The sequence below is a fragment of the Strix uralensis genome, chromosome 6 (genome assembly GCF_047716275.1).
Source record: "Strix uralensis isolate ZFMK-TIS-50842 chromosome 6, bStrUra1, whole genome shotgun sequence".
Lineage (NCBI taxonomy): Eukaryota > Metazoa > Chordata > Aves > Strigiformes > Strigidae > Strix > Strix uralensis.
Genome location: NC_133977.1, coordinates 26474155 through 26498277, shown reverse-complemented (window position 1 = coordinate 26498277; position 24123 = coordinate 26474155). Strand labels below are relative to the sequence as shown.

Here is a 24123-nt window from a genome sequence, read left to right as displayed (position 1 = left end):
AATCCCAACTATGGTTCTTTTTCTCTCTCCCCTCCTCTCTCTGTCGTAATGAGCCTTATAAATAATATGACTTGTTCATATTGTTTCTTGTTTCCTTGCAAGACCATATTTATTTTGCCTTACTTTTCAGTAAAAGTTACTAATAAAAAAACATTAACATGAGTGCTGTTAACAGTACTGTGATCAGGGTCTTTGGTCTCATGACAATTTCTTTCAGTAGAAGCTAAGTATAAGTAGAAGCTGATCCATAATTCTGGTAAATTCCAATAGATTGTTTAGTAAAATCAATATAAACTACAGAATAAGCTACATAATGCTTTCCATTGTGCCATACTGATTTCAGTGTGACCCTAAAAGGGAGAGCATCCTTTTCCTCAATCATTTAAAAAATGTATATGCCAGTAAGAGATTACAAGATGGGACTGATGATAAGGTGGGGAAATACTGCTGTTCCCATTTTATTGAGGGGATCAAGTTTTTTCTTATGCCTTTTGCTCTGTCACTGGGCACCACTGAGTGTTCCAGTTATGTCTCAACCTGGCTGAGTAGAGGGGCAGAATCATATTTTCTGGTAAGGAAATTTGTATTGTCTGTTAACTAGTCAATCAAATACAGGAAACTTTGGACAGGAATCCTTGAAAAGTTGAGGACTGAATGCACTGAAAATTGTAAATACTAATGTTTGGTAATCTTATGGAGAAGAAAAACTTTGAACTTTGAAAATAGTTTTGCTTAATTCATAGCAGTTGTTTTAGTGATGAAACCTCCTGTTGTGTTGGAATGTCTTACATGGAATCTATGTCCCCTGATGCCAGTTGATGTAAGCAGACAATAAGTCCTAAAGGGAAAGAGTAAGCTTTAATATTTTGAGCTAAGCGAATTTTAAAGTAACTGAATAAAAAGATACAATCTAGTAATAATAATAAAAAAAGGTAAATTATGGGAACATGAACTCCAGGGATTCATAAGTTGTGTTTTTAGTCAACTCACCAAAAATTATTTCTTAATTTCTAGAGGAAACTCAGAGCATGCACAGAGCTGTCAAATGTTTTCAACTGATGCAGCCAGCCACCAACTGATACAAAATATTCATCTTGGTGCATTGAATGAAAATGTAAAACAGGCATTAAGTGACATGAGGGAGTGTTGAGGTATTGTAAAAATTTACTAATTTTTGTAATAGCTTTCCCATTTTCCCCCAGGCTGCTTAAATAAAACAAAAATGTATATAGGAGCCTTCAGCACTTAAGATTCATCCATTTGTCTCCTGATAACATAATGAGTTCACTTGTTTAAATTCTCTTTATTAAAGATTTTATGCAGGCACACAGCGTTATTAAAATACGTGCAAGAAATCATACCCATATGGTTTGTATCCACATTTAATGCAATTAAAACTATTCTAACAAAAGCAATACCAGTTTTATGTCCCAGTCCTGCAATAAGAATTTTCCAGGAAAAGCACTGTCACTTTTATGCCTGAATTCTGCAAGTGGGACAGCAGAGAAATACCTTGTTCTGGCATTAGTAAGGGGAGCTGCAATTGAGCAATTCCATTCAGGTGTGGAGTCTGTTTGGAGATAGGAATTTGTATGGTGGAGACCTGATGTCAAGGGGATTATCTATGCTTCAGGGGCGTTTCTGTCTGAAAGTTAGTCATGCATGCCAGCTGATGTCACTCTTTAGTTCAGTTTTTAAATGTATTTAAGTGTTTATTTTCTATTTTCCTGCTAAGGTTATCTGAAATACTTTAAACCTGGAAAAAAAAAAATCAGACTTCTCTTTCCCCTTTTCTTTTCCCCATTGTTCGTCTAATTTTTCTAGTTCTGTTCCAGGAATAAATGTTGGTGAATATAAAATTTTAGGCTTCGTGCGTGTATGTGTGTCTTAAACAGCGGTTGTGCATATCACAACTTAAAATTTAAATTTAGGCAACTCTTAGTATATAAGAAAGTGGAGTTTGGTTGTTGTTGACTGCCATGTAACGTTTTTAATGGAGTACAGTGAATGATCGTTATAAAAATCTAATATGTATGGAAAATGCAGAACAATAGTTTCGTAACAGTGACAGAATATAGTGATTTCTTACGGTGGTGTATATTCTGTTGAAGATTATTCCTGGATGCTTAGATTCCACGTGGCAAGCGTAGGCCTAGTTCTGTGAGTGCTACTAAGGATGAAGTTCAGTGTCTGGTAACTGTGCCTGGATCTTATCTTTAGAATATCAGCTGTGGTAGTTGTGCTAATACGTGTCAAATAGAGAATTTAGATCATCAGGGCAAAGGATTTAGTGGAGGTGGCTGCATATTGCCAGTAAAGTTTACCTAACATATGAAATGTGAAACATATGAAAATGAAAAGCTGTCTTGGCATTCTCCTTTTGTTCTGGAAGGAAGTGATGACCTCTTTCTCCAGGAGCTTGGTTGCCTTGTTGCTTTCACCAGACTTGTCCCCTCTGCTAGATCTCAGTGTACTGTCACCAGTCCTTCTGCATGTAGTCATGAGTGAATTTCTTACTGCTGCTAGTGAACGTCTCACAGTGACTCACTGGGTTTGGTTATTGCCCAGTCTGCCTTCTGCTCTCCTCCTCCTCTTTTCTGACTGGTTTTCTATTTTGTAGGGTGCAGATGTGCTGAAATTTCTCAGTCATCTAACTTCTAATGCAAAGATGCATATTTGCTGTGGATGTCAGGGAGAGATGTAATTTGTGCTGTCAGAAGTAGTTACTAGCACTGCCTTGTGTCCTGAACATCTACCAGCAGCAACCTCAGCACAGATCTGAGACGTGCTCTGGGTCCTTTTCTTGCCTGCTTCAACAGATAAGAAATGTTGTTTCCTTTTTAGTATCTTTTGCAATTGGTGAGACAGGGATTAAATTTACGTTTTTAGCAATGTCTGTATCATCAGCTATAAAAAAAATTCCCTGGTAATCGCTTAGACTTTATTTCCCTCATGGGCCTCCTTTTATGTCCATAAAAATGTCGTTATCAATTTCTAGTTTAATTTCCTTTTAATTTTCCTGTCTTTGCTTGGCTACACTGTACACACCTGTAGCTCTCTAATTTAATATAAGAATGTACCTTTATCTTCCACTATGCACAGCATAAAATTTCTTCAGGTGAACTGAAGAATCTCTTATGCTGTTCAGTCATAGCAAACAAGATTCAGGCTCTTTGGCTCTGGATAATTTTGGTACCTGCTTCTATACAGAGCTGGGCAGCAGGGATCCTGTAAAGTAAATTGGTTAAGCCCTGGAACTGATGCTGTTCCTGTGATGGATGCTCCTGCCTTCCCAGCATGTTCATCACCATAACATCATCTTCTCTTGGTTTACAGTTTATGTATTTGGGATAGGCATAGTGATGTACGCTGATGTAGCAGGCAATTGTGGAACAAAACTGCTCTTCTCAGAAAACAGCAGGGAGTTAAATCATTTCCAAGACACGAAGCACCCCATGCTCAGTAGCCCTCACTTTGGCAGATTGTCTGTGTTAATGAAGGCAGGGTTTTCTGTGTTTCATCAGGTTCCTAGTGCAGTTCTGTTCAGTTTTGAAGTTATGTGTATTTATAATTTCCAAGTCTCTTGTCAGAGGACCTCTTGATCAATCTCAGCATGAGACTGCAGATGTCCTTCAGGTATCTCAGTTGCCATGTGTTTCCCTGGAACATTCCACAGGATCAATTTTTTTTCAGTATATCATAATTACTTCTGTGCTCAGTAATTTTATTCTTTATAATAGTTTCTCTAAATCTGCCCATTGCCAGCAACAGGCTTACTGGTTGATTGTTTACAGACTGTTTGGAAATCTTTCTAGAAGTTGACATCATATGTGTGGTCTTCCAGTTCGAAGGTGAGTTCAAGTAATCCAGTTCAAATGTACCAGAAGTGATTTAAAGTAGGGATGTTACACACCACATTGTATCTCACCTGTAGAACTTGGGATAATAAACTGGGTTTTGTTGACTAAAATATCTTGTGAGTAATTCTGTTGGAAGGATATGCAAATTTAATACCTCTTCATTTCTAGGCTGGCTGGATCTCCACAGACATGTAATGCAGCATAACAGTAACAAAAAAACTGAGGAAGCAGGAGCACTGACAAAGTATTTAAAACACAAGACAGACAAATACAAGATAATAATGTCACATAAAGTTTCCATTTTTTCAAAGGACAGATTAAAAAAGTCATCACACCTTTGCTAATCTTTTATCATTCTTTAGCATGAGCATTACTTTTGTGATTCAGGGTGATGAAAAATGAACAATAATGAGAATAATAATGAATAAAATTTTCAAGGGAATAATAGTAGTATCTATTAATGAAACTATGCACAGGATTTATTGACTTGATCTTTACGCTTTTGAAAAGGAGACATTTCTTATCTTTCACTTAGTTAATTAAATGTCACCTGCTACTTCCCCCCCCCCCCCCCTTATTTTTTTTAGCAGATGAATAATAAATGGGCATAGAGTGCTAGTTAAGCTAAACTGGCCATTCTGGTGATTGTGAGGTGAATGGGCTTCCTGACTGCCCTGTGCGAGTCAGATCCACTGTTAAAGCGAGAAGTGGGGACATTTGCTTTTTCTGGTTCTCTCTTCTTTTTTCCCTTGATGAAAAATTTTCAGTTTAAATGTAAGCTGTACGATGAGATGCAGTTTCCGTCTTTAGTGGTCTTATAAAAGCTTTGGGCCTTTTTTGTTTGAAGGATAGACAAAGGTTCAAGGGAGACTTCAGTTCTGTTCTTCTGACTTCCTATTATTCCTTCTAGTCTCTCACTGACTTTTTCTGTGCTCTGTCCCAGTTTAAAACATGCTCATTCTGTTTCTAAGCAGAGGAAAGCTGTTACGATATGCACTTTTTAAAGTGTTCTGTTGCAGTCCAGGGCAATGCCATAGTTTAAAATAAAAATTACCTGGAATCTTACCTAGCTCTCATCCTGCTGGGTTCCCATTGACTACACAGGAGTTGTGCAAGATGCAAGTTAATGTAGGATTTCACATACCTTTTGGGGAGTAACATCTTTGTCATGATGTAGTTTACTGAGAATTCCACCACTTGGAAATGGATTTGTAATCCTCATGGGTTACAAACCTGTTTCCTCAAGTTTTGAATTCTGCCATATTTACATCAGGAGATGAAATTACAGTGGAGCGTAAATGTTTCAAACAAAATTATTACACATAACTTAATCCTTTTCAAAGTGTTGGTGCCCCTTTGTTTTGTAAGTGTGCATATTTGTGATTTTAATAGCATGTGAAGTGACATGGGGAATAGCGTGAGTGACAGGGAAGGAGTGGATTTCAATTAACTTTTTTCTTTTTTTTTTTTTTTTTCATTCTCAGGCAGGTCAACTCCTAGAACTTTAATGTGCTAGCTGAAATCTGCGGTTCCCATATATAGCAGACCTGATTGCACCCTTATTTGGGGATCAAAAGCCCTTTGTAACTTCCTGGCATAGGTATGGTTTAAAATACATTAGCAGGCCTCATTCTGTTTATAGTTCTTTGCCTTCAGAAATCTTCAACTTGAAAACAGTCATTGGTAAAATTAAGTATGAGACATATTAGCTGTGATGTTGGGCTTGGAAAAGAATAACTGGGCTTAAAATAACAAAACAAGCTCCTTAAACCCCGAAACACTCCCTTCCCAAGAACCAAGACATCTGTATGTCCAAAGATGCAGAATAACACTTGACCAGTGATGTTATTTACTCTCTTGTGTACTGTATCTTGAGAAGAAATAAGCAATCAGTATGCTATTCTGGCAAACAATCCATAAATACGATTAAAATTCCTGGGAGAATAGGGCTCAGATTAGTCCAGTTCTACATTACAAAAGATTTATTAGTGTATGTTGGCATGAACTTCTAATATAGTTACAGAGTGTACAAGTATAAAATGCCTCAACCAATACTGCTTCTATGAACTTGGCATGTAATATAAGCTTTAGTGGATTAAATCTTTTCCTAGTATTAACTATGTCATAGCAAATCATCCTTATCAACTAGCATTTTAAATCACCATGTAGTTTGTTAAAAAAACTAATGTATGTCAGAGAGAGTATATGTAACAGCTTCAGATAACAGAAGTTTCAGGATATCTGAAAGAGCAACAACCAGCATGGTACTGTTTCCTTTCTCTTCTTCTTTTTGATTGCTTTATTGGTGCTTGTTTATCTCTGTGCTTTCTGATGCTTTTCATGCTCTTACATCAACCCACGTCCGGATTACACTTCTTTTGGTGTTCTCTGTCCTTTCCTTCTTCCCGTAAATGACATCTGCATTCTGTCCAGCCTCCTTTCTGTGCCATTCCTGTCACTTCCTTTTTTTCTTCAGGTGCAGAACTCATGTGCTCCATTATCTAGTCTTCCTTTATTTTCTTGATGTTTCTGGAATGTCACTGGTCTCAGAGAACCTGGAAGTTGTCTTTTTACCTCCTGCTGTTCCCTCCAGCCCACAGAAATTTGTTCCCTTGTTTATTAACACTGTCTCATCTGTGGTCCTTTCAGTGGAGACTGTTACCTCCAACAATATCCACTCTGAATTTGGGTCAAAGAAGTTGGCACTTCTGTGCTGTTGTTCCTAAATTCTGCCTGCTCCTAGCTACTTACTGTATTTTATTTTTTTTTTAAACAATAGAATTTCCTTCTGCCTGCCTCTAATGTTTTTATGGTGTGCATGCACACAACTCTACCTATTCCCATCTCTCTGACTTTGACTTGCAACTCTCTTCCATTCATAATTTCTCACCCTTCAGTTTCCATATGGATAACTATCTTAACTCTGTAGCTGCCCTGGTGCTGTTGTTTCTCATTTAAATTGTATAGCATGTGCCAAATCAGCTACGCACTTGAGCTGGTCTTCTCTATGCACTGTTCTCCGAGTTCCTTTTCTGTGATAACTATTTGAACTTTTTCAACATTTTTATTCTGTCTCCACAAATAGGACTTTGTAAAACTTCTGTTTTGTCGATCTTGATGACTTCTTTTCTGCTCTTATTTCCTTTGTTCCTCTGTTACTTTCCTCTATCAGTTTATCCCTTTAGGCTCTATTTTTTTGTTCTCATACACTTCCAAACCCTTCTGACAATTCATGGTCCTGGCTGACTCCCAGTATCCACTTTCTCAGTTCCTAATGCCATCTGCCATGCTTCAGAGATACTGCTGACTATCTCCGGTGAAAATCTTTTGATTCTGCTGACTTTCTGTATTTCTTAATCTCTGGGATTTTTGTCATCTGTTATGAGTATCTTTGCTTGCAGTTTTGCCTGTTCTGTATTTTTTATTAATCATACAGCCCTCCATTCAGCTTATCTATTCCCCCCTCTCTCCATGTGAACTTCTTAAAACTAACCAACCAACTAAGGGCAAAATTCAAGCTTCCTCCTCATTTACTGAAACAGACATTAAGATTTTGTTTTGTAGTCTTTGAACTGTTCCAATGAACATATCCCTGTCCCTATCCACCTTCTGACCTTCTGCTGTTCTTTTTTTTTCATTTCTGTTTCTCTCCTTTAATTCATTCCCATACACAAGAAATATGTCTGAGCCTCTTCATGGTAAAAAATCCAACCCAAAACAACTTCAGAAGTTTTCATTCACCAGATTAATGTCCTATCCCTAGATCTCCTTCATCTCCTCCCCCCCTTAGTATGCTTTGTACAATTGTCTTAATTTCTTGTATTCTAATGCCTTTCTAGAACTGTTCACTTCTGGTTTCTGTCTTTTGCACTGAAATTTATCTCACTAATGTTCCACTTGACTTCTTCCTGGAGGAATTCCAGGCTAGTCCTTTATTCTCCTCCACTCCATCTGTCATCTCTCTGCAATGCTATGTTGTAGTCTTCACCAAATTTTGTTGTTCTTAGACATTTGTCATTTTGTCCTTGTTGATTCTCTTTTCAGATTCAGTTTCTTATTGGGTGGGTCTTCCTCTCCCCCTCCTCCTCTTTCTGTACGTAGGTGTGTATTTAGATCTCTCAGGGATCCATCCTCAGCCTTTGCATCCTCCTCCACACCTTACTTCAGATAATGTAGCTATAAGCATAATCTTTCTGAAGGCATCACTACTTTACCTTTTAGTGGTCTTCCCCCACTCTGGTTAAACTCTACCTATCTCAGAAAATTTTCTTCATTTTCAGTGGTCACCTGAATATAATCATGTCAGAAAGAATTAATGGGTTTTCTTTTCTTTCCTGATGTGTCCTTCTTGCTCTATGCAGCTCTGAGGTCTGACAGTTCCTATTTGTCCGTGTAGCTGTAAATCAGATTGAAGGCCTGCTGATCTCAACACAGTGACTGTTATGATCTCATCTGCCTATCTGACGTTAATACTTACAGCTTTGCTTCACTTGATTACCGGTGTTAATATCATCTTCACTTATCACTCTGCCCACATCACTTGCTTTTTAAAGTCTATTTACTCATCATTTCAAATACAAACTTCTAGTCTTTCTTTTAAAAGCTTTACAACTTGCCTTCTCCTTTCCCTTCTGAGAGAGAGATTTTACCACAAAGTTGAATCTTGTGTTTGCTTTACTGGCACTATTGGTTTTGATTTCCCAGTTGTTATTCATTTTACAGTCATTAGTGCACTTTCTCTTACTGTGCCCAATCTTTGTTGGAGCTCCTCCTCAAAACTCCTTCTGGAGTCTATAAAGTTAAGTATAACCTGTTAATGACTGGGCAAGTGTGTTAGTTGTATGGATCTTAATATACTTAGGTTGCCAGACATTCTTAACCTGAGGCTATTTATTGTTTGTATACCTACAAGCTATGGTGTGCCCTTTAGATTATATGACTATTGAAATATTTATAAAGTAATTTATTTGAATTGCTATCACGTCATGCATATATTTGCAGTGTGTATGTCAATGGAGCCCACAGACTCTATTTTTCTTTCTCCACACATGCATGCACATACGTATTTAATAACAATGCTAGTTAAAGAAAAAGTAGGTAGAATTTGCAAGTACAAGGAAGGATGCTTGTAAAACCAAATAAAGATCAGTAGATTACTATTATTTTTTTAGTACCTACATTGAGATCCTGCCAGAAGAGGAGCAGCCTATTGTAGTAAGCCTGGTACAGACTTCTAATAAATGAAATACTCAAGTAGCTAGCAGCATAATGTTTAAATGATAAGAATTTTCTTTCTTGTGTTCACCACAAAAAAATCCATTGTTTAATAAAAGGAGATGGTAAGACAAGGAAGGGTTTGAAGAGCATCTGCTGGATATTATTTTTCGTCATTGTAATTGTTTTCACTTTAGAGCAGTGTAGAAAAAAACAAATAATGATATGTAATTGAAAAATTTCATTAGTTGTGTTGTGCCAGTAAAACTTGGTATCTAGTAATTTCTTCCATTTTCTCAAAATACTGAACACTGGGGACATTTAGATCAAGGAGATGGAGTTTGAAAGATGAAATTTAATGTGATACTAGCTGTCTAGTAAATGCAGAAATAAACAGGTAAATACTATGCCTGTGAGAAGGGTTGAAAAAAAATTTTGCTTTGGAAAAGTTTCCCTGTCAAAACAAGAATGCAATCCTGACAACCTTTCTATTTCAAATATCATAGCTACCTCCACCAAAAAGACTCCCAAATTCCTAAAGTAGACAATAGTTAAAGGTTAGCTAATATCCTTCAAAGCTCTGATGGAGATCATTGTATCCTCCCTTGCTGTTCTCTGTGGCTGCATACAAGTCTATCAATTTAGTGGCATTATGAGAAAATTGACAATGAAAATAATAATGCTCTTTTCTAAGAATAAAATCCTTTCATGTAGAAGCACTGACAAAACACATATAAACTGGTAATGCAGTGTTCACATTTACTTTCTACTCTATATTAATACTTGTCCCTTTCCTTTCCAAAAGTGATGTTCTGTAATTTCAATATAAAGCACACTGTTAAAGTCATATCTGTTTCTAACTTTCAGCTTGTTTTTATTGTCAAATATCTTGACTAGTCTAGAACAACAGGGTCATGGAAGCGAGGATGTTCAAAGCTTCCAGATTACAGCAGACAAGGAATTTGTACAAGTCTAATTCTTAGATCTCCGAAAGATGGGAAGACCAGTTGAAATGCTATTTATAGTACCTATTTACCTTCGATTCTTTGGCAGTACATTTCAAATTCCTGAATGTATATCTTGTGTTCTTGTACTGTCTAGACTTTTAAACTATACAAATCCCTCATTATCTAGTCCTCTGTCATGATCACTTTCCCAATACGTTTTGAGTGAGTCTTTGATATGAAAATTCTCTTTACAGTGCAGTATTTCATTCCCTGGGCACAAGTGATGCACCAGTAACTTCAAACTTGGTGTCTGAAATCTGTTTATTTGCGCTGTTATTCCTCAAAACACATTATCAGTTTCATTATCTCATTTCTTTCTTTTCTGCCTTTCCTTTTTTTCCCTTCACTGCTTCTGCACTGTTTACTGCTTTTCTTAATCCCTGTGTGAATTAAACTACCTGAACTTTCAGATAGCAGATCATATCATCGATGGCTCGGAGGACATAATTATTTTTTATCTTCTTTATGAATAGAGTGGCTCCTAACTGTTTTCTGTGGCATTGCCCTCCCCGGTCACCATGACTTACTGATGACGTGAGACAGATAAAGAATGAGAGCAAAGATCATCAGAATGTCCTTGTCTAATTATGAGGTGGGGAGTTTTTTCTTGTTTTATGCTGTGACTATATAGACAGTGCAAAAGGTCCCTTCATTTCCATTAGGGTAGCTGTTCGTTTGCATGCAGCAGAACATTTCTGGGTGATACAAATCTGTGGTTTTCAGTCACATCAATTACAGTTGCCTTGATAACAAAATCACTCATGACAACAAAATCATGTAGATCAAGCTAAATCTTTGGACATGAGAAGTACTGGGTCATCTGTTCTGGATTTTCTGCTGAAGTTACTTCCTGAAGATAAGAGATGATTTGGCAACTCTTCAGACTAAACCCTACATTTGAATTAATACATTTTGGTCAAGAAAGACTTTGTCAGTTGTCTTCAAGGAGGTTATTTATAAGTTTCAGTTTAAAAAGCCAAAAAAACCCCAAACAATCTTATCTTCTGGAGGATAATAGATCATATGGAAGATGACTCTGAAGGACCACAAGGAATCCAATTTAATCTTTGGGCATGCAACAGAAAATTGTATAGTATTCTGAGTTAATTTTTTCCTGACAGTGGATGACAAAAGGACCATGCTATTTTTTAACACTCCAGTTGGATTTGGTTCAGCCAGGCTACCTTCACTGCTAGTAGAGGAACAATATTACTGGTGTTGGCAAACTTATTTGAAATGTTAGCAGTGAGTTTGGCTATGTAGGAATGGTCACACTCAATCAAACTAAGAGTCTATCTAGTTTACTATCCTGTCTTTCCAGATAGTCCTAATTGGATTGTCCTAAATCTCAACAATTTTCAGCCCATCTTCAGTGACAGTCAGTTTACCAAAGATCTTGCTTATCCTGTGGAAGTGCCCATCTCTTTGCATTGACTATTAGAAGAGTTGATGGTGATGTCATCTTCAGTTAAGGCAACTCATTTAGGTGCCAAAAGTTTTATGGAATTAATCGGATTTTAGAATATCTCTGTCCTGCAACATTCTCCCTGCTGCCTTGATTAATCCTTGGATTATGCTTGTAGAGAGGGTTTGTCAAATACAACTGAAAATAGTGGGTATGTCTGAGAAACAGAAGAATCACTGAACACTATATGGGTGTTTCTGAGAGAGGGAGTTAACTTATTATTGACTATGGCTTGCGATGTCAACAAAAAGGTGACATTTTGAACTATGGTTGTCATACATTTGTATGTAAAAGCTGCGGATGCCAGACTACATCATTTTTGTGGCTGTAAAGGAAGAGAAAAAGTCCTCTCCTGCTGTTAAAATAGGTTGTGAGAAGTTGGTCGTGACCTCTTTTCGTCTCTGCACTTGCTACTTCCACATGAGTAGCTACTGCAAGAAGACTGCCTTCTATGATTCTTCTCCCTGACCCTATTTCTAGGTAAAGAAATCTGAAACGTCATCTTTTCTAAGGCTGAAAGCAGATCCTTTGAGATGGGAAGCGTATCCAACTTAAAACCCAATATATCTTACTGTTGATTTAGCAGTTAACATAATTTACTTTTTTCCATTTGCTGCCCAGCAGCTAATATCCTATTGCATAGTGGGCTAAACTCAGCAATGCTGTCCTCCTGGATCTATTCTCACCTGGCACTGGGCCAAGAGAGAGAACCCAGACAAGCTAAAAGTAAATCTCATTTGGGCTTTGGATAAGGTCTTCATATCCATCTTCATGCTGTTGGACTTTTCTGTAGTAGCTGACATAGCCATTGCTATGAAGTGAGAAAAGAGGATTTCAGCGAATGGGACTGCACTAGGATGACATAAGACATTGGAATAATAACACAGAGGGGAAAAATAACCATGCCTCAGCTTGAAATCTGTGCTGTTCTCACCTCCATAACTTCTAAGTATTTGACAGTGTACTACAGAGAAATATGAAGCAAAGAGAGTAAAATCTCAGTCATACAGATGTGACCCAACTTCTGCATCCCTTAACTAGCAGCAAGGAGCACTGTCTTTTATTTATTCAGAGGTCTGGCTGAGACTAGCAATTGAATAAAGATTAGTTTACAAATCCAGCAGATGTGATATGATAGGAAGGAAGGGGAGAAGTTATGAGAATCTTAATGCGACTGAAAATGTTCAAAGGTCACAGTGACCTCAGTGCCTTGTTCAGGTTTTGTAAGGCACTTGCATCATTTAGGTATTCCTGTTAATTTTACTCTGAGGCATACAAAACATGGGAAGCACAGCTGCAATTAAATGCAGGTGCTTAAAACAGGTACCAGAATCCAGAAAAGATTTAACAGTTCATTATTTCAGTATGATATATATCCAATGCTCCAACAGGTTTATCTAGCCCTTTGAGTGGGAATGTTGTGGTTGGTGTTCCCCCGTCGCCCTGTTTTGTTCTTGCAGCTATTATTACAACAGGGTCCTTTTCTGGTGGGAGAGTGCAGACAGAGAAAGTGGGGCATCTAGCTACTGCAACAAAATAAGTTACTATTTTGCCTTGATCTTCTGTTTTATCGTCTTTAAATAGAAATCTTCAGTTGGATAGGATGAAGAATAGATAAAGTAATATATTTGCCTTGCAAATGTAAGAAACATATTGTTATACCTAAAATGGCTTTTCTAAGAAAGAAGATTCCTTATCAGATGATAAGGAAGTATTTTAGTGATTATGCATTCATTTATGCATCAGTTCACAGTAGCTGTATTGTGCATAATGGTATATAAGCAGCACAGGATGCTTCAATGTAGATAAACGCAGGAATTATGTGTATTAGAGAGCATTTTACTTGTCTGTAAAACTGCTTTGTTTTATTCGTGTGTGCATTTTCTGCTTGTGTTTCGTCTCATTAAATTTATAACAATAGTATGTGCTTAGATTTAATGTCTACAGTGATCATCTATGTTTATATGTGATAGGAATTGAATTATTAAAGTGTGCTCAGTCTCAGGTCAGTAGCAAATCAGTTCTTTGGAGCCAGTGCTGATTAGTGCAATTTTTAGCAGCATTGCAGAAGATGGTATTTCTTTATTGAGTCATGCTAAACAGTATCTTGGCTTTTGCTATAAAAAGAGAAAAGAGGGAAACAGACAGAGAAGGATGCTTTTATGCATGACATGCAGCCCTGGGGAAGATGCAAATCTGGAATGAAAACTAATTGCTTTCTACATTGTTGCGTAGCCTGAACTATGTGGAGTAGAGCTGACCAAAAGGAGTGTGTGCTTTATGTTAACTAGTAGTGATTACTGAAGAAAGCTGCAGCAAAACCAGTACAATTAAAGGGACACTTTTAAAAATAATCCTTCAGACCTTACAGAACAGACATTATTGCATTATAAATGTATTTTGATGGGTCTTCCTTGATAGGTGGATAGAGAGGAAAAGTATGATGTAGTGTAGCTAGTCTAATGGAAAAGCAATTATATTTAATCAGAAAGATAAAATTCACTGTACTTTCCATCTCAAAATATTGCTAAATATGATTATATGTAATATAAGCAATTAAACACAGTGATATTCAAAAGGTTGGTTTGTTTTTTTTTTCCCCTGTGCTTGTCTTCAGAAAGAGAAAAGAATTGTAGCATCTAAATTGTGGGCATTAAATCAGTTCTGTATGACTGTGTCTGTTCAAGGACAGTTTAAAGGACAAGGCTGAACATGGCAGTCACCAGTGATTTGCCTCCTACAACAGGGAGTCATCCATCTACATATAATAGCTTTTTAGCCATTTAGGTTAATTGTCTTTACAAGATATTTCCAACATGCTCTTGGCAGCTCCTGAGTTCAAATAACTCACTTTTTTATATCTTTAAGAATGCCATCTTTATGAAATGGCAAACTGAATTTAACAAAATGATCTTAAAAATACAAATATTGTGTAATGGGTCTGTGAAATAAATACAACACAAAGTGATAAAGCTGGAATATGTTCAGACTGAGAACATGGTGTGTATGTGATGTCTGGATAAATGTTTAGAATTTCATTGCAGACAATTTGAAAGGTGAATACACAAGCTTTATACCACTAACTTATGATAAAATACATAAACTGAAATGAATATATTACAGAGTGCCATCTTTTAATATATGTAATTATTGATAATATAAAATAACTAAAATAATTCTATATTACAGCTTTGTATTGTTTATAGGAATGCAGTATTTTATGCTGACAGGCATTCCTGAGTGCCAGATGGCATCTGAGAATTATGTAGGTTGTTTAATCATCAATAAGTGGCTTATATGGAGAAGTAATTAATACCATGATTATTTTCTTTATGAGTCAGCAGTTGTGTCATATGCGTAATTTTTAGTGCAGAAAAAATCAAAATGGCTTCTGCTCTGCTATATATTTTACAGAAAGTATGTTGATGCTGAAAAAGGATTCTTTTTGTTTATGTTGTGATTTGTGCTGTGTGTGTATTAAGAATGTAATTAAAAAAGGGAAAGGATTTTACCTGAAGGTTTAAAAAACCTGAAAAGTTTTCTGGAATACTAATACTCTTTGTAGCTGATTTTTGCGTTGTATTTCAAAGTAAAGCAGTCATCCAGTTTATTGAAAACACTGACCAGGTATCAGAGACAGAAAATAAAAGTAGTCCAGTGTGAAGAAAATTAGGTAGAAAGAAGGATTAAGAAAATAAATAATTCCTAGTCCTCCATGTAAAATGAAAATTTTAGTGTTAGCCATTTTGACTTGTCTGTTCAAAATATATTAGCACCAAATATCATACCAGGGGAGCAGAGTACCTACCAAGGGAAGGACAGCGAGACATATTCATTGCAACTATTTAATAATTTCCTATTGTCCTAACAATTTCCTGTTTCCTAATGTATATTTATTGTTATACTATTATTTAATTTACTGTAGTGATCAGCACAGATGATCTTCAGTAAATGTGCAATATTCGGGTAGCTTTTATGATATATGCAACAGTGTCTTTTAAGATCATGTATTGTTTTTCCTTTTTTGGTAAATACATGCAATAAATGTATAGATAGGTTCAAATCTGTATATTGTCACCTAGACTTTAATCTACCTTCTTGTCATCAGAATGAGGGGTATGTCCTAATTCTGTCATCCAGAAATATACTGAAGTTCTACAAGAGTACGTGTTTACGTTAGCACATACGTATCTAAAAATGTGTCATATGCCTTTGTATGGATCCACCTTTGAAAGGAGTTACTTTCCCCTTCTTTCCTCTCAATCATCTACAACATGATGAAAGCATAGACAATTTATAAGAGCTATAACTAAAACCATCCAAAAACATCTGTCATAAAATGACATTTCTCAGCTTTTCTAAATGTGTAGTTTCTCCATTATTTAAATTGATCTGAGGTGTGGAAGGGCAGTGCACAGTTCTGGGAGGTGACAGGTTTAAGAATCAGACTCTGCAACATGTTATAATCGCAGTTAGGGCTGTATCATAGCTAATGAGAGTCAATTTGGGACGCTTTCCAGGAGGTCATTTATCTACCTTTGGAATATCCTGGGTAGTGAGTTTTATCAATACATCAGTGGAAAGGCACTTCAGGTTTTGGTTTCTAAACCATGGGCCTTTCTATTACTTCTAAGCAATACACTTACCATCTCTGGCAACAGCTGCAGCCTCACTTTATACTCTGATAAGCAGGTTGTTGATCTAAGCATTGAAAGTAAGTACTCCTAGCACTCATGGTGACCTTCTTCCTTCATGACTGCATACCAAAAAGTAGAAGCCAAATGTCTTTGAAGGCAGTTTATTTCCCTTTAAATTTTGTTCAACTTCTAATACATGTTTCAGTGTTGCAATGTGTGGTTGCACTGTAAAGGATGGGAGGGGATGACTCTACTGTCTGCTTTTCTATACTCACCACTGTGTTTAAATTTATAGTACGAAGAGACAAAAATAGTAACAACTGTAGTTATTAGACTCTTTCATTAAAATAGATTTTTCCTGTGAAATATGTGCAGCAGATACTGCTGTGTGATGAAGGTCATTTCATTTTTCTCTTACATTTTCATTGGAAAATGTAAGAGGTGAAATCATGGGCTGAGTAGAGTTGTTGAGCCCTGGTCTCTAAGGAGGTTGTGGTTTCCATGTGAAAGCCTCAGCTTTTTCTTACTCTTTTATCCCAGATACATTATTTCTTTTACTGTGTGTTTGCTGATATTTTATTGCTTTAGGGAAATTGTTTTGTGCCTACATTTCAGGTAAACCATTGAGTGATAACTCTATAAAACCATAAAATATTAACAAATATAATTAAAGAGAAATGTTAGGTTGTTTATAAATATATGACAGGTTTATTGCACTCTGATTACAGCTTCACAGAAATACAATTCCACTGGCATCTGTAGCATTGCTCTTGAATTAGTCCAACAGAAAGCCAGTCCAGTACATTTATTTTTATGTAAACTTTGTCCAGTTGTCAAAGCTGTGCACTGTAAAACTATTACAAGGTATTAATACATGTTGGTTTCATGTCAAAAACACATTTATGCCTAAATGTTGTTTGTCTCCTATCATCATCTCTTCACAAGGGTAAACCGCGCACTTTTGTAAATTGAATGATTTAGCACTTCTGTAGTGATTTACAGTTATAAAACGCTGTGTGATTATTAATTATGGCACAGAGCAGCCTGGTGAGGAAGGTAGATAAGTAAGTATTATTATCCCTATTTTACAGATGGGGAAGCTGAGGCACAGAGATTAAGTGACTTTCCTAAGGCCACACAGCAAGTCAGTGGCAGAGCCAGGATTAGCACTCGGGAACTTCCTGGATCCCTCTCCCATGCTTTAAGCAGTAGACCACAGTGTTCACTGGACTCAGCAAGCAACTCATTGCAATAATGGGCAGTTCCAAGGACTTGTACCTGGTCAGTGTGTCCACACATTTGTTTGCAGACTGCTGCAGTATGTCAGTATGGTTTGAATACGTCAGTCCTAGCAGATTGTGCACTATGTAAAATTTCTGACTTTCATAATCTTCAAATGGGGCGAAAGGAAGAAGCTGTAGAATTCTGACCAAAACATGGCATGGCTGTGAAAAACATTTAGTTTTCATGTCTCATTCTGATCCTGCTGAAACAGATGGGCAGTGGATTCGTATCTTTGAGAATGTTAGTGTGGAGGCTGGTGGCTGCTTGGTCCGTTAAAAGTCATCCAGGGCATGAATTCTATCTTCTGTGACTGTCTTATGGTTAGTCTTGCCTATACTTTCAGTTTCAAACTCTCATTTATTGCAACACTTAAAAATAATAATGTCATAGTTTTCCTGACATGCTAATAAAAAGCATTTCATACTAACTATGAAATGAAGTTAGTAGTCTCTAGTCATCATGGGAAAATGGAGCGGTTCTGCCCCTCTTTTTACTTGTATTGTGATAGTGTTTACATCCAAATGAGATTAAGACCTAATTGCACTAAACTACTAGTGACCCTTTCCCTCCCTTCTCTCCTCCTCCAAGGAGGCAGTACAGGAATCACAGAAGTTACTCCTAGACTAAAGGCAGTGTGACTTGTACTGGTAAATGCAAGGTGGCTTTCATAGTGCTCCCTGGGAAGTGAGAGTGTACAGTGCAAGGCCTGTTTAATTGGACTTTGCTCAGAGTTTGACAAGTGAATTGGCAACAACTCCCAATTAAGCTGTTTTTCCCTGTAATATTAATGGAATAAACCCACTTCTGAGAATGAGGCAAGGCTGAGACTTGCTGTGACATTACAGGAAGACAAGGCAGGGAAGAAAAAGATTGCCAGAAGATGAAAATTGAACACATGGGAAAAGAGAAGTTGCAAGTGTATGAGCATATTTTGATAAATATTAATGAATTAATTTGTATTTAGTTTACTTAGATAATCTGTAAAGGCTTTAAATTGTCCAGCAATTTAATATTTCCCCCATTGTAAATTTCCCCTAAAATTGCCTCCATAAGGACTTTTCAGGATCAGTAAAATACTGATGGCTATGTCTTATGCTAGAATAGTACTACTTCTGATGTGGCTGTAATACTTGGCCTTTGGCATCCTGCCTAACCATTCACCCAGCGGCATGGCATCATGCCAGCGTGACAAACACACCCAGTTATGTCTAACTGCTTAAAATAATGGATTCATTTTACCTAAGATCATCAAATGGTTTGTGCGAAATTATACTGCCCCGGTACATTTTAATAGATTATTAGCTAATTCTAAATTATTAAAGGACAGAGCAGTTTCAACAGAAGGCCTTTACTCAATGTCAGATTTTAGTTACATACTATTATCTGCAGAAAGGCTCTAATAAAGACATTGTAAGACTCAGTCTCTCTAACAGCCCAGATGCTTGATGCTGACACATTCCTAGGATTTTTCTATATAAGATAGCTACAGCATGACAGCTATTTTTAAAAAAGAGAGGAGCCTGAAACAAAAACTTGTATCCTGAATGCACGACATCCAGCTCTAGATGTGAATTTTTTTGCTTGGGACATCTGCTCTTTAAGGACAGGTGCTCATGTAGTTTAATTTCTTGTTATACTCTATTGCATTCTATATGTAGATATATATTTAGCATGTAACATTGCTATTCAAATCCTCTTGCTTCAGACTTCCAATAAGAAACCTATTTTATGTATTGAAATCAAGCAGTTCCAGTTCTAGTATCACTTACTAATACCCTTCTACTAATGACAAGTAAATATATATTCACGATCTATTAAGATGTTTTTGTATAATTTATCATTTTTTCTTCATCATCAATTACTGGAAACCACTCTAAATCATGCTGTGAAATACAGGCTGGATTTAGCAACTGTTTTTTTGCAATTGGTGATGTCAAACTCATAGTGAAGCCAGTATTTGCTTTAGTACAGAATCCAGTGCCCTGTTGCTGAACTCCCAGAAGATTTCTCTACTTAGGGACATGTGATTTTTTTTTTTTTTTTTCCATGTCAGAAGTGACCAAAACCACTAATTTTTGTAGCTTTTTTAGCCTGAGCAGAATATACTAATTCATTACATAGTACATTTACAGTGCAGGAGAGTATGTAGTTAAAATGCGTGTACGACTGCAATATAAAATGAAACATGAAATATATGTTCCTGAGGAAGAATAGCTTTTCTGTTTTCTGCTATTAGTGTGTGCTATCTACCTTTATTGTGATTACAGCTTGGTGTTTATAAAGAAAAGCAAAAGCTTTGCAATTCACCAGTAAGTGAAGTCAGTTGTTTTCATGGTATTAAAGTTTTCTTTCTTATTGTATTGCCAATGAGTATCATTCTCTAGCTTTGCCAAAGTATAAGGAGTGTTAGTGCTCATAACTTGGGAATTCTGCATGTAGCTCAGGATCCTGGACTAAAGACAAAAATACATGTGCAATCCCTTTCTTTAAGAGTACAGGAATAAAGCTGCCTCAACCAGACATTTTCTCTCTCATCTCTTTCATTGTCCTTTTGACTCATGTTTTCCAGTAACCAGTGTTTACTCATCATCTTGCAGGTTTTAACAGGAGAACTTCTTCCTGTCCAAGTTAGCTGTAATAATACCTCGGTAAAAACTGATGGATAAGGAATATATTTTAATAAGGAAAATTATATTCTTAAAAACTTTTTTGTTCCTGAGTAGGAAGAGTAAATAAATAAATAAATGAAGTGTCTTTGTTTTAGTACTATACAATCTTGCCAATAGTTTCCAAATGAAAAGCAGCTTACCTGTCCTTTTTTCCGTTTTGCAGAGAAATGATGAAGAGGCTGTTGTGGATAGAGGTGGAACTCGCTCCATTCTCAAAACACATTTTGAGAAGGAAGATCTAGAAGGTGAGAGATTATTTTTCTGTGCAATGCATTGTCTCTTTCTTCTGAAAGTACTGAAATGCAATTCCAATGTGTAAACTTACTAATTTGAGCAGGGATGCAAAGAGAGTGAACAAGAGAGTAAAACCCAATGTTACTCTTTTCTTGCAGTGGTGCTCAGATACAGGTTATGGTGGAAGTAGTTTGCTCGTTTTCAGTGATTTATAATCAAATCCTGTAAACATGCATGTATGACTTTAGTCTTTCTATCTTTAAGTTTCCAATTATGTAAATACAAGCAGGATGGATGATTTAGTACTTATAATGGCTTCTACACTTTACAGTTCTCATGTAGTTGCCTAGCCACATCTTCAGCTGAACAAAAATTTTCTAGAGTGTCACAAATCAGACAGATATTTGATAATATACACTGCAGAAACCACCTAACATCACCATGTAGAAGAAAGTAAGTAGTTGTGAGAACTTCTTATGATAGTAGCCTAATAATTTAGATAGTCTTTGAAAGAGTTGCATTTCAGTTTGTTTAGTGGATCCCAAACTTACTCTGGTTAGTACTGTACTTACACACTCTTGTACTGAGTTGTGTGATCTCCCCTCCAGTCATAATCATTAGATAAAACAGAATTTCTGTTGCACATATGATATCCCACCCCTGAGACTGGAACTTGCTGATTTTAATTGTTAGCTTCTTGTGGTGGGACATGGAAGGTTCTTGTCTTTGTCGTACAAAGCCACAGGAACTAGCCAAAAAAAATTACTAAGATCTGGGATGTATTTCAACATCTGACATATGAAAAGTTACCTGCCTCAGGTCTAAAGAAAAGTATCTCCATCTGTCCATGAACCTGAGGTTTCTAAATGCCTATCCTTGATTACTTCATTATACATTTTTTTTTTCCTTTTCTTTCTGGCTGTATGAATTTCGCATTCTCTGCTGCATGATGGCCATATTGATGATTTCATGTGAATGTCAACATGATACACAGCAACTCCCTCTTATTGCTTCCCTCAGCAGCAGACATGCATTTTGAAAGGGGCCTGTCTGTGTTAGTCTGTATGAGGTTGTTTCTCATAGAAGGATGTAAAATGTCACGCAGCATAGCATGTATGAGGTAGGTAGCTCTCTGCTCAGTCTGGGGCAAGTCTGAGCACATGCAAGGGTAGGTCTCAGGTAAGATGTTTTCAGGGCGGCCTTTAGGGTTTTGGTGTCTCCAGGGGTAAGTGGTTGCCAGTGGATCAGGCTGGCAATGACAATTTTGGACTTAGGCTCACAGTCCTCCTCTTTGAATCTCTCACTTAAGTCTTCTGTAGTCTTCAGTCCTTTGATCACATCCTTGGACAAAGTGAAACTATTGTACCTGGTGTCCTTAGAGAAACACCTGATAGAACAGTGGGGGCCCCCTGCCTGCCCTTCTCCATGATACTGTCTCACAGAGTTTTTGTGGGGTAAGCCTACGCAAAAAAATGTTCTTTGCTGAGTCATTTTACTGTGATGGTAAGGTGGCATTTTAAAAACGGACAACTTTCTGGAGAATGACATCTTTAAGCTCAGTCACATGGGTAGACTCAGGTGTTAAGGCAATCAGAATTACTATAATGTTCCACATGTGACTACATGGAACCTAAAGCCTCATCTCAAAACTTGAACAAGTATGTAATTAAAAAACTATTTAATTACTGTTTTTCCCCACCATCCCATATGTGTAGAGTGAAAATATTCTTTCAAAAAGCTGCTCCTAGGATCTTACCAATAGAATAGGAACATGACAGTGCCCCCCCCCGCCATGTTTCCATCAACTTAAACTGTTTAGAACATCGAAAAATTCTGTAGTTAGCCAATGAGTCTGCTTTTCTTTAAAAAAAAAAAAATCACACTACGTCATAATGTTCTAACAAAACAATTATTCAGTGTAGAATCCTCCATAATGCAGTTAACTTTCTCAGATAAATTTCACGTCCACTCTAAGATCAGATCAGTGTGTCTTTAAATACATAATCACTGCATCCAGAAACACCAAGCGAATAAAAAGATTTGAAGAGATTGTAAATTTTAATATCCAGTTGCTGTTAATAGCATGTCCATTTGTTTCACAGCACATCTAGGCACTTTTCCATCTGGAAACGGTGGATGTGACTCACAAATGTCAGTCACTGTGTTATTCTTATCCAGTGTACATTGTGTTGGGTTTTGCTGAAAAAGTACCTTTTACCTAGTGGCATAACTATGAAATATGAAATTGTATAATCAGGTGCTAATTGCATAGCTTAGGAAAAATAATATAATTATATAATTAATATGTATTATGTAATTAGCTCTTTGACAGACATTTAATTGGGTTTATGTTTTAAAAATGTAAATAGCTAGTTATTCTAGCAAAGACTAGTTTTGACAGGGTTTAAGTTTCAGTAGCAGCATATTAACAACATTTCAAAAACTGCAATTCATATGAAGAACTAAAGGTTGTTTAAATCTGAAAATCAGTATCAATTTCTTCTGATTAAATCTTAAAATTGTAAGTATTTTGCTATTTTATTTTTATTTTTCGACTATCAGCATTCAAATGCTAGAAATACTGATTTAAATGTGTACTAAAATTTCCATCTGAAATTTCTTGGCCCAGCAAATACTTGTATTTGCGTATTTTGGGGCAGCCATTGTACAAATATGTTGCAAGTACATCTCTTGCTGAAAGTATGAAAATATCATGGTGATTAATGCTGCCTGGAAGAACATCCACAAGACTAGAATTTTGCCTCAGTCTCTCTAGAGTGTTTTCTTTCCCTGAGCACTGTAGTAAAAATCTGGAGAGATAGGACAGGAGCTGCTGTTCTTATGGGAACGGAAGAGATGTGGTGGTCATCTTAGTGCCAGTAATGATACTCGCAATGTGTACTTCAAATTGTATCTTTTTACTTAAGCTTTGTAGTGCTTTAGAGGTGGATTGTTTGCAGAGCTTTGGCATTCAGATTTTCAGCATGAATGATTTTTCCACGTAATTCATTTGTTCTGAGTTGTAAGGTCAAGATCATTCACTAATACCAAACAGGTCATTTGTCTGACTGTTGCATAAATGAAGAGACAGAGAAAGCATTTCTAACAGCAAAACAGGAAGCCTGTCTCTCCTGGTTATAATCATATATTTTGCATGTTATCTTTCAATGTGTGTACAAACAAAATTCCCACTGAAATAAATATGCTTGTATTTTTTTCAGTGATGGAATTCCTAAATGCAAATTGGGCACTGATTCTGGATACTGAAGTATTCAATTGCAAAAGAACAGGTTGTACATGTACCTGTACTGGGAGCAAGTAGGCAAGTTTCATAAACAGATGTGCACATCAACAAACAGTTGCACTCAGCACACTCCATGTTGTTGTCTCTGACTCTCTGCCATTGCTTCAGTGCATGTTCAGTAGTACCAGTTTTCTGACAAAATGGACATACCTACTTTTTCTCTCACAGATTAAAAATATTTGGATTGATCTGTATGTGTCTGAAGATCTGATTCTCTCAGATCACATGCTGAGACTTTTGGACTGTATAGATATGCAAAAGGATTGGCACTAAGTGCAGTCTGACTAAGGTATTTTGCTTATGCCCACTGTATGAGCTGAGCGTGAAAATGACTGTTCCATGGCTGTCCTTGCTAGAGGTGGTCAGCTGCAGATCCTGGATTTTTGTGGCAGTATTTCAGAACTGCTGTGGGTATTAATGTGGCCTGGTTTGAGAAGCAGCTTCAGTAG

General features: G+C 36.7%; 1 protein-coding gene across 8 annotated transcripts in view; it reads left to right on the top strand.

Moving 5' to 3' along the window:
- The window catches only part of SLC4A10 (solute carrier family 4 member 10), a 172147-nt gene that overhangs the window by 52422 nt on the left and 95602 nt on the right, over positions 1-24123 (top strand). For 6 of the 8 annotated variants that reach the window (XR_012629496.1, XM_074873358.1, XM_074873354.1 and 3 more), the window contains exon 2: positions 20300-20381. Coding sequence is in view for 5 of the 8 variants with exons in the window: in XM_074873354.1 (XP_074729455.1) it covers positions 20300-20381 (82 nt within the window). In the remaining 3 variants the exon portion in view is untranslated. Of the gene's footprint in view, positions 1-10657; positions 10674-17318; positions 17465-20299; positions 20382-24123 lie in introns of those variants that run through there. The other 2 variants (XM_074873355.1, XM_074873356.1) reach the window with 2 other exon arrangements.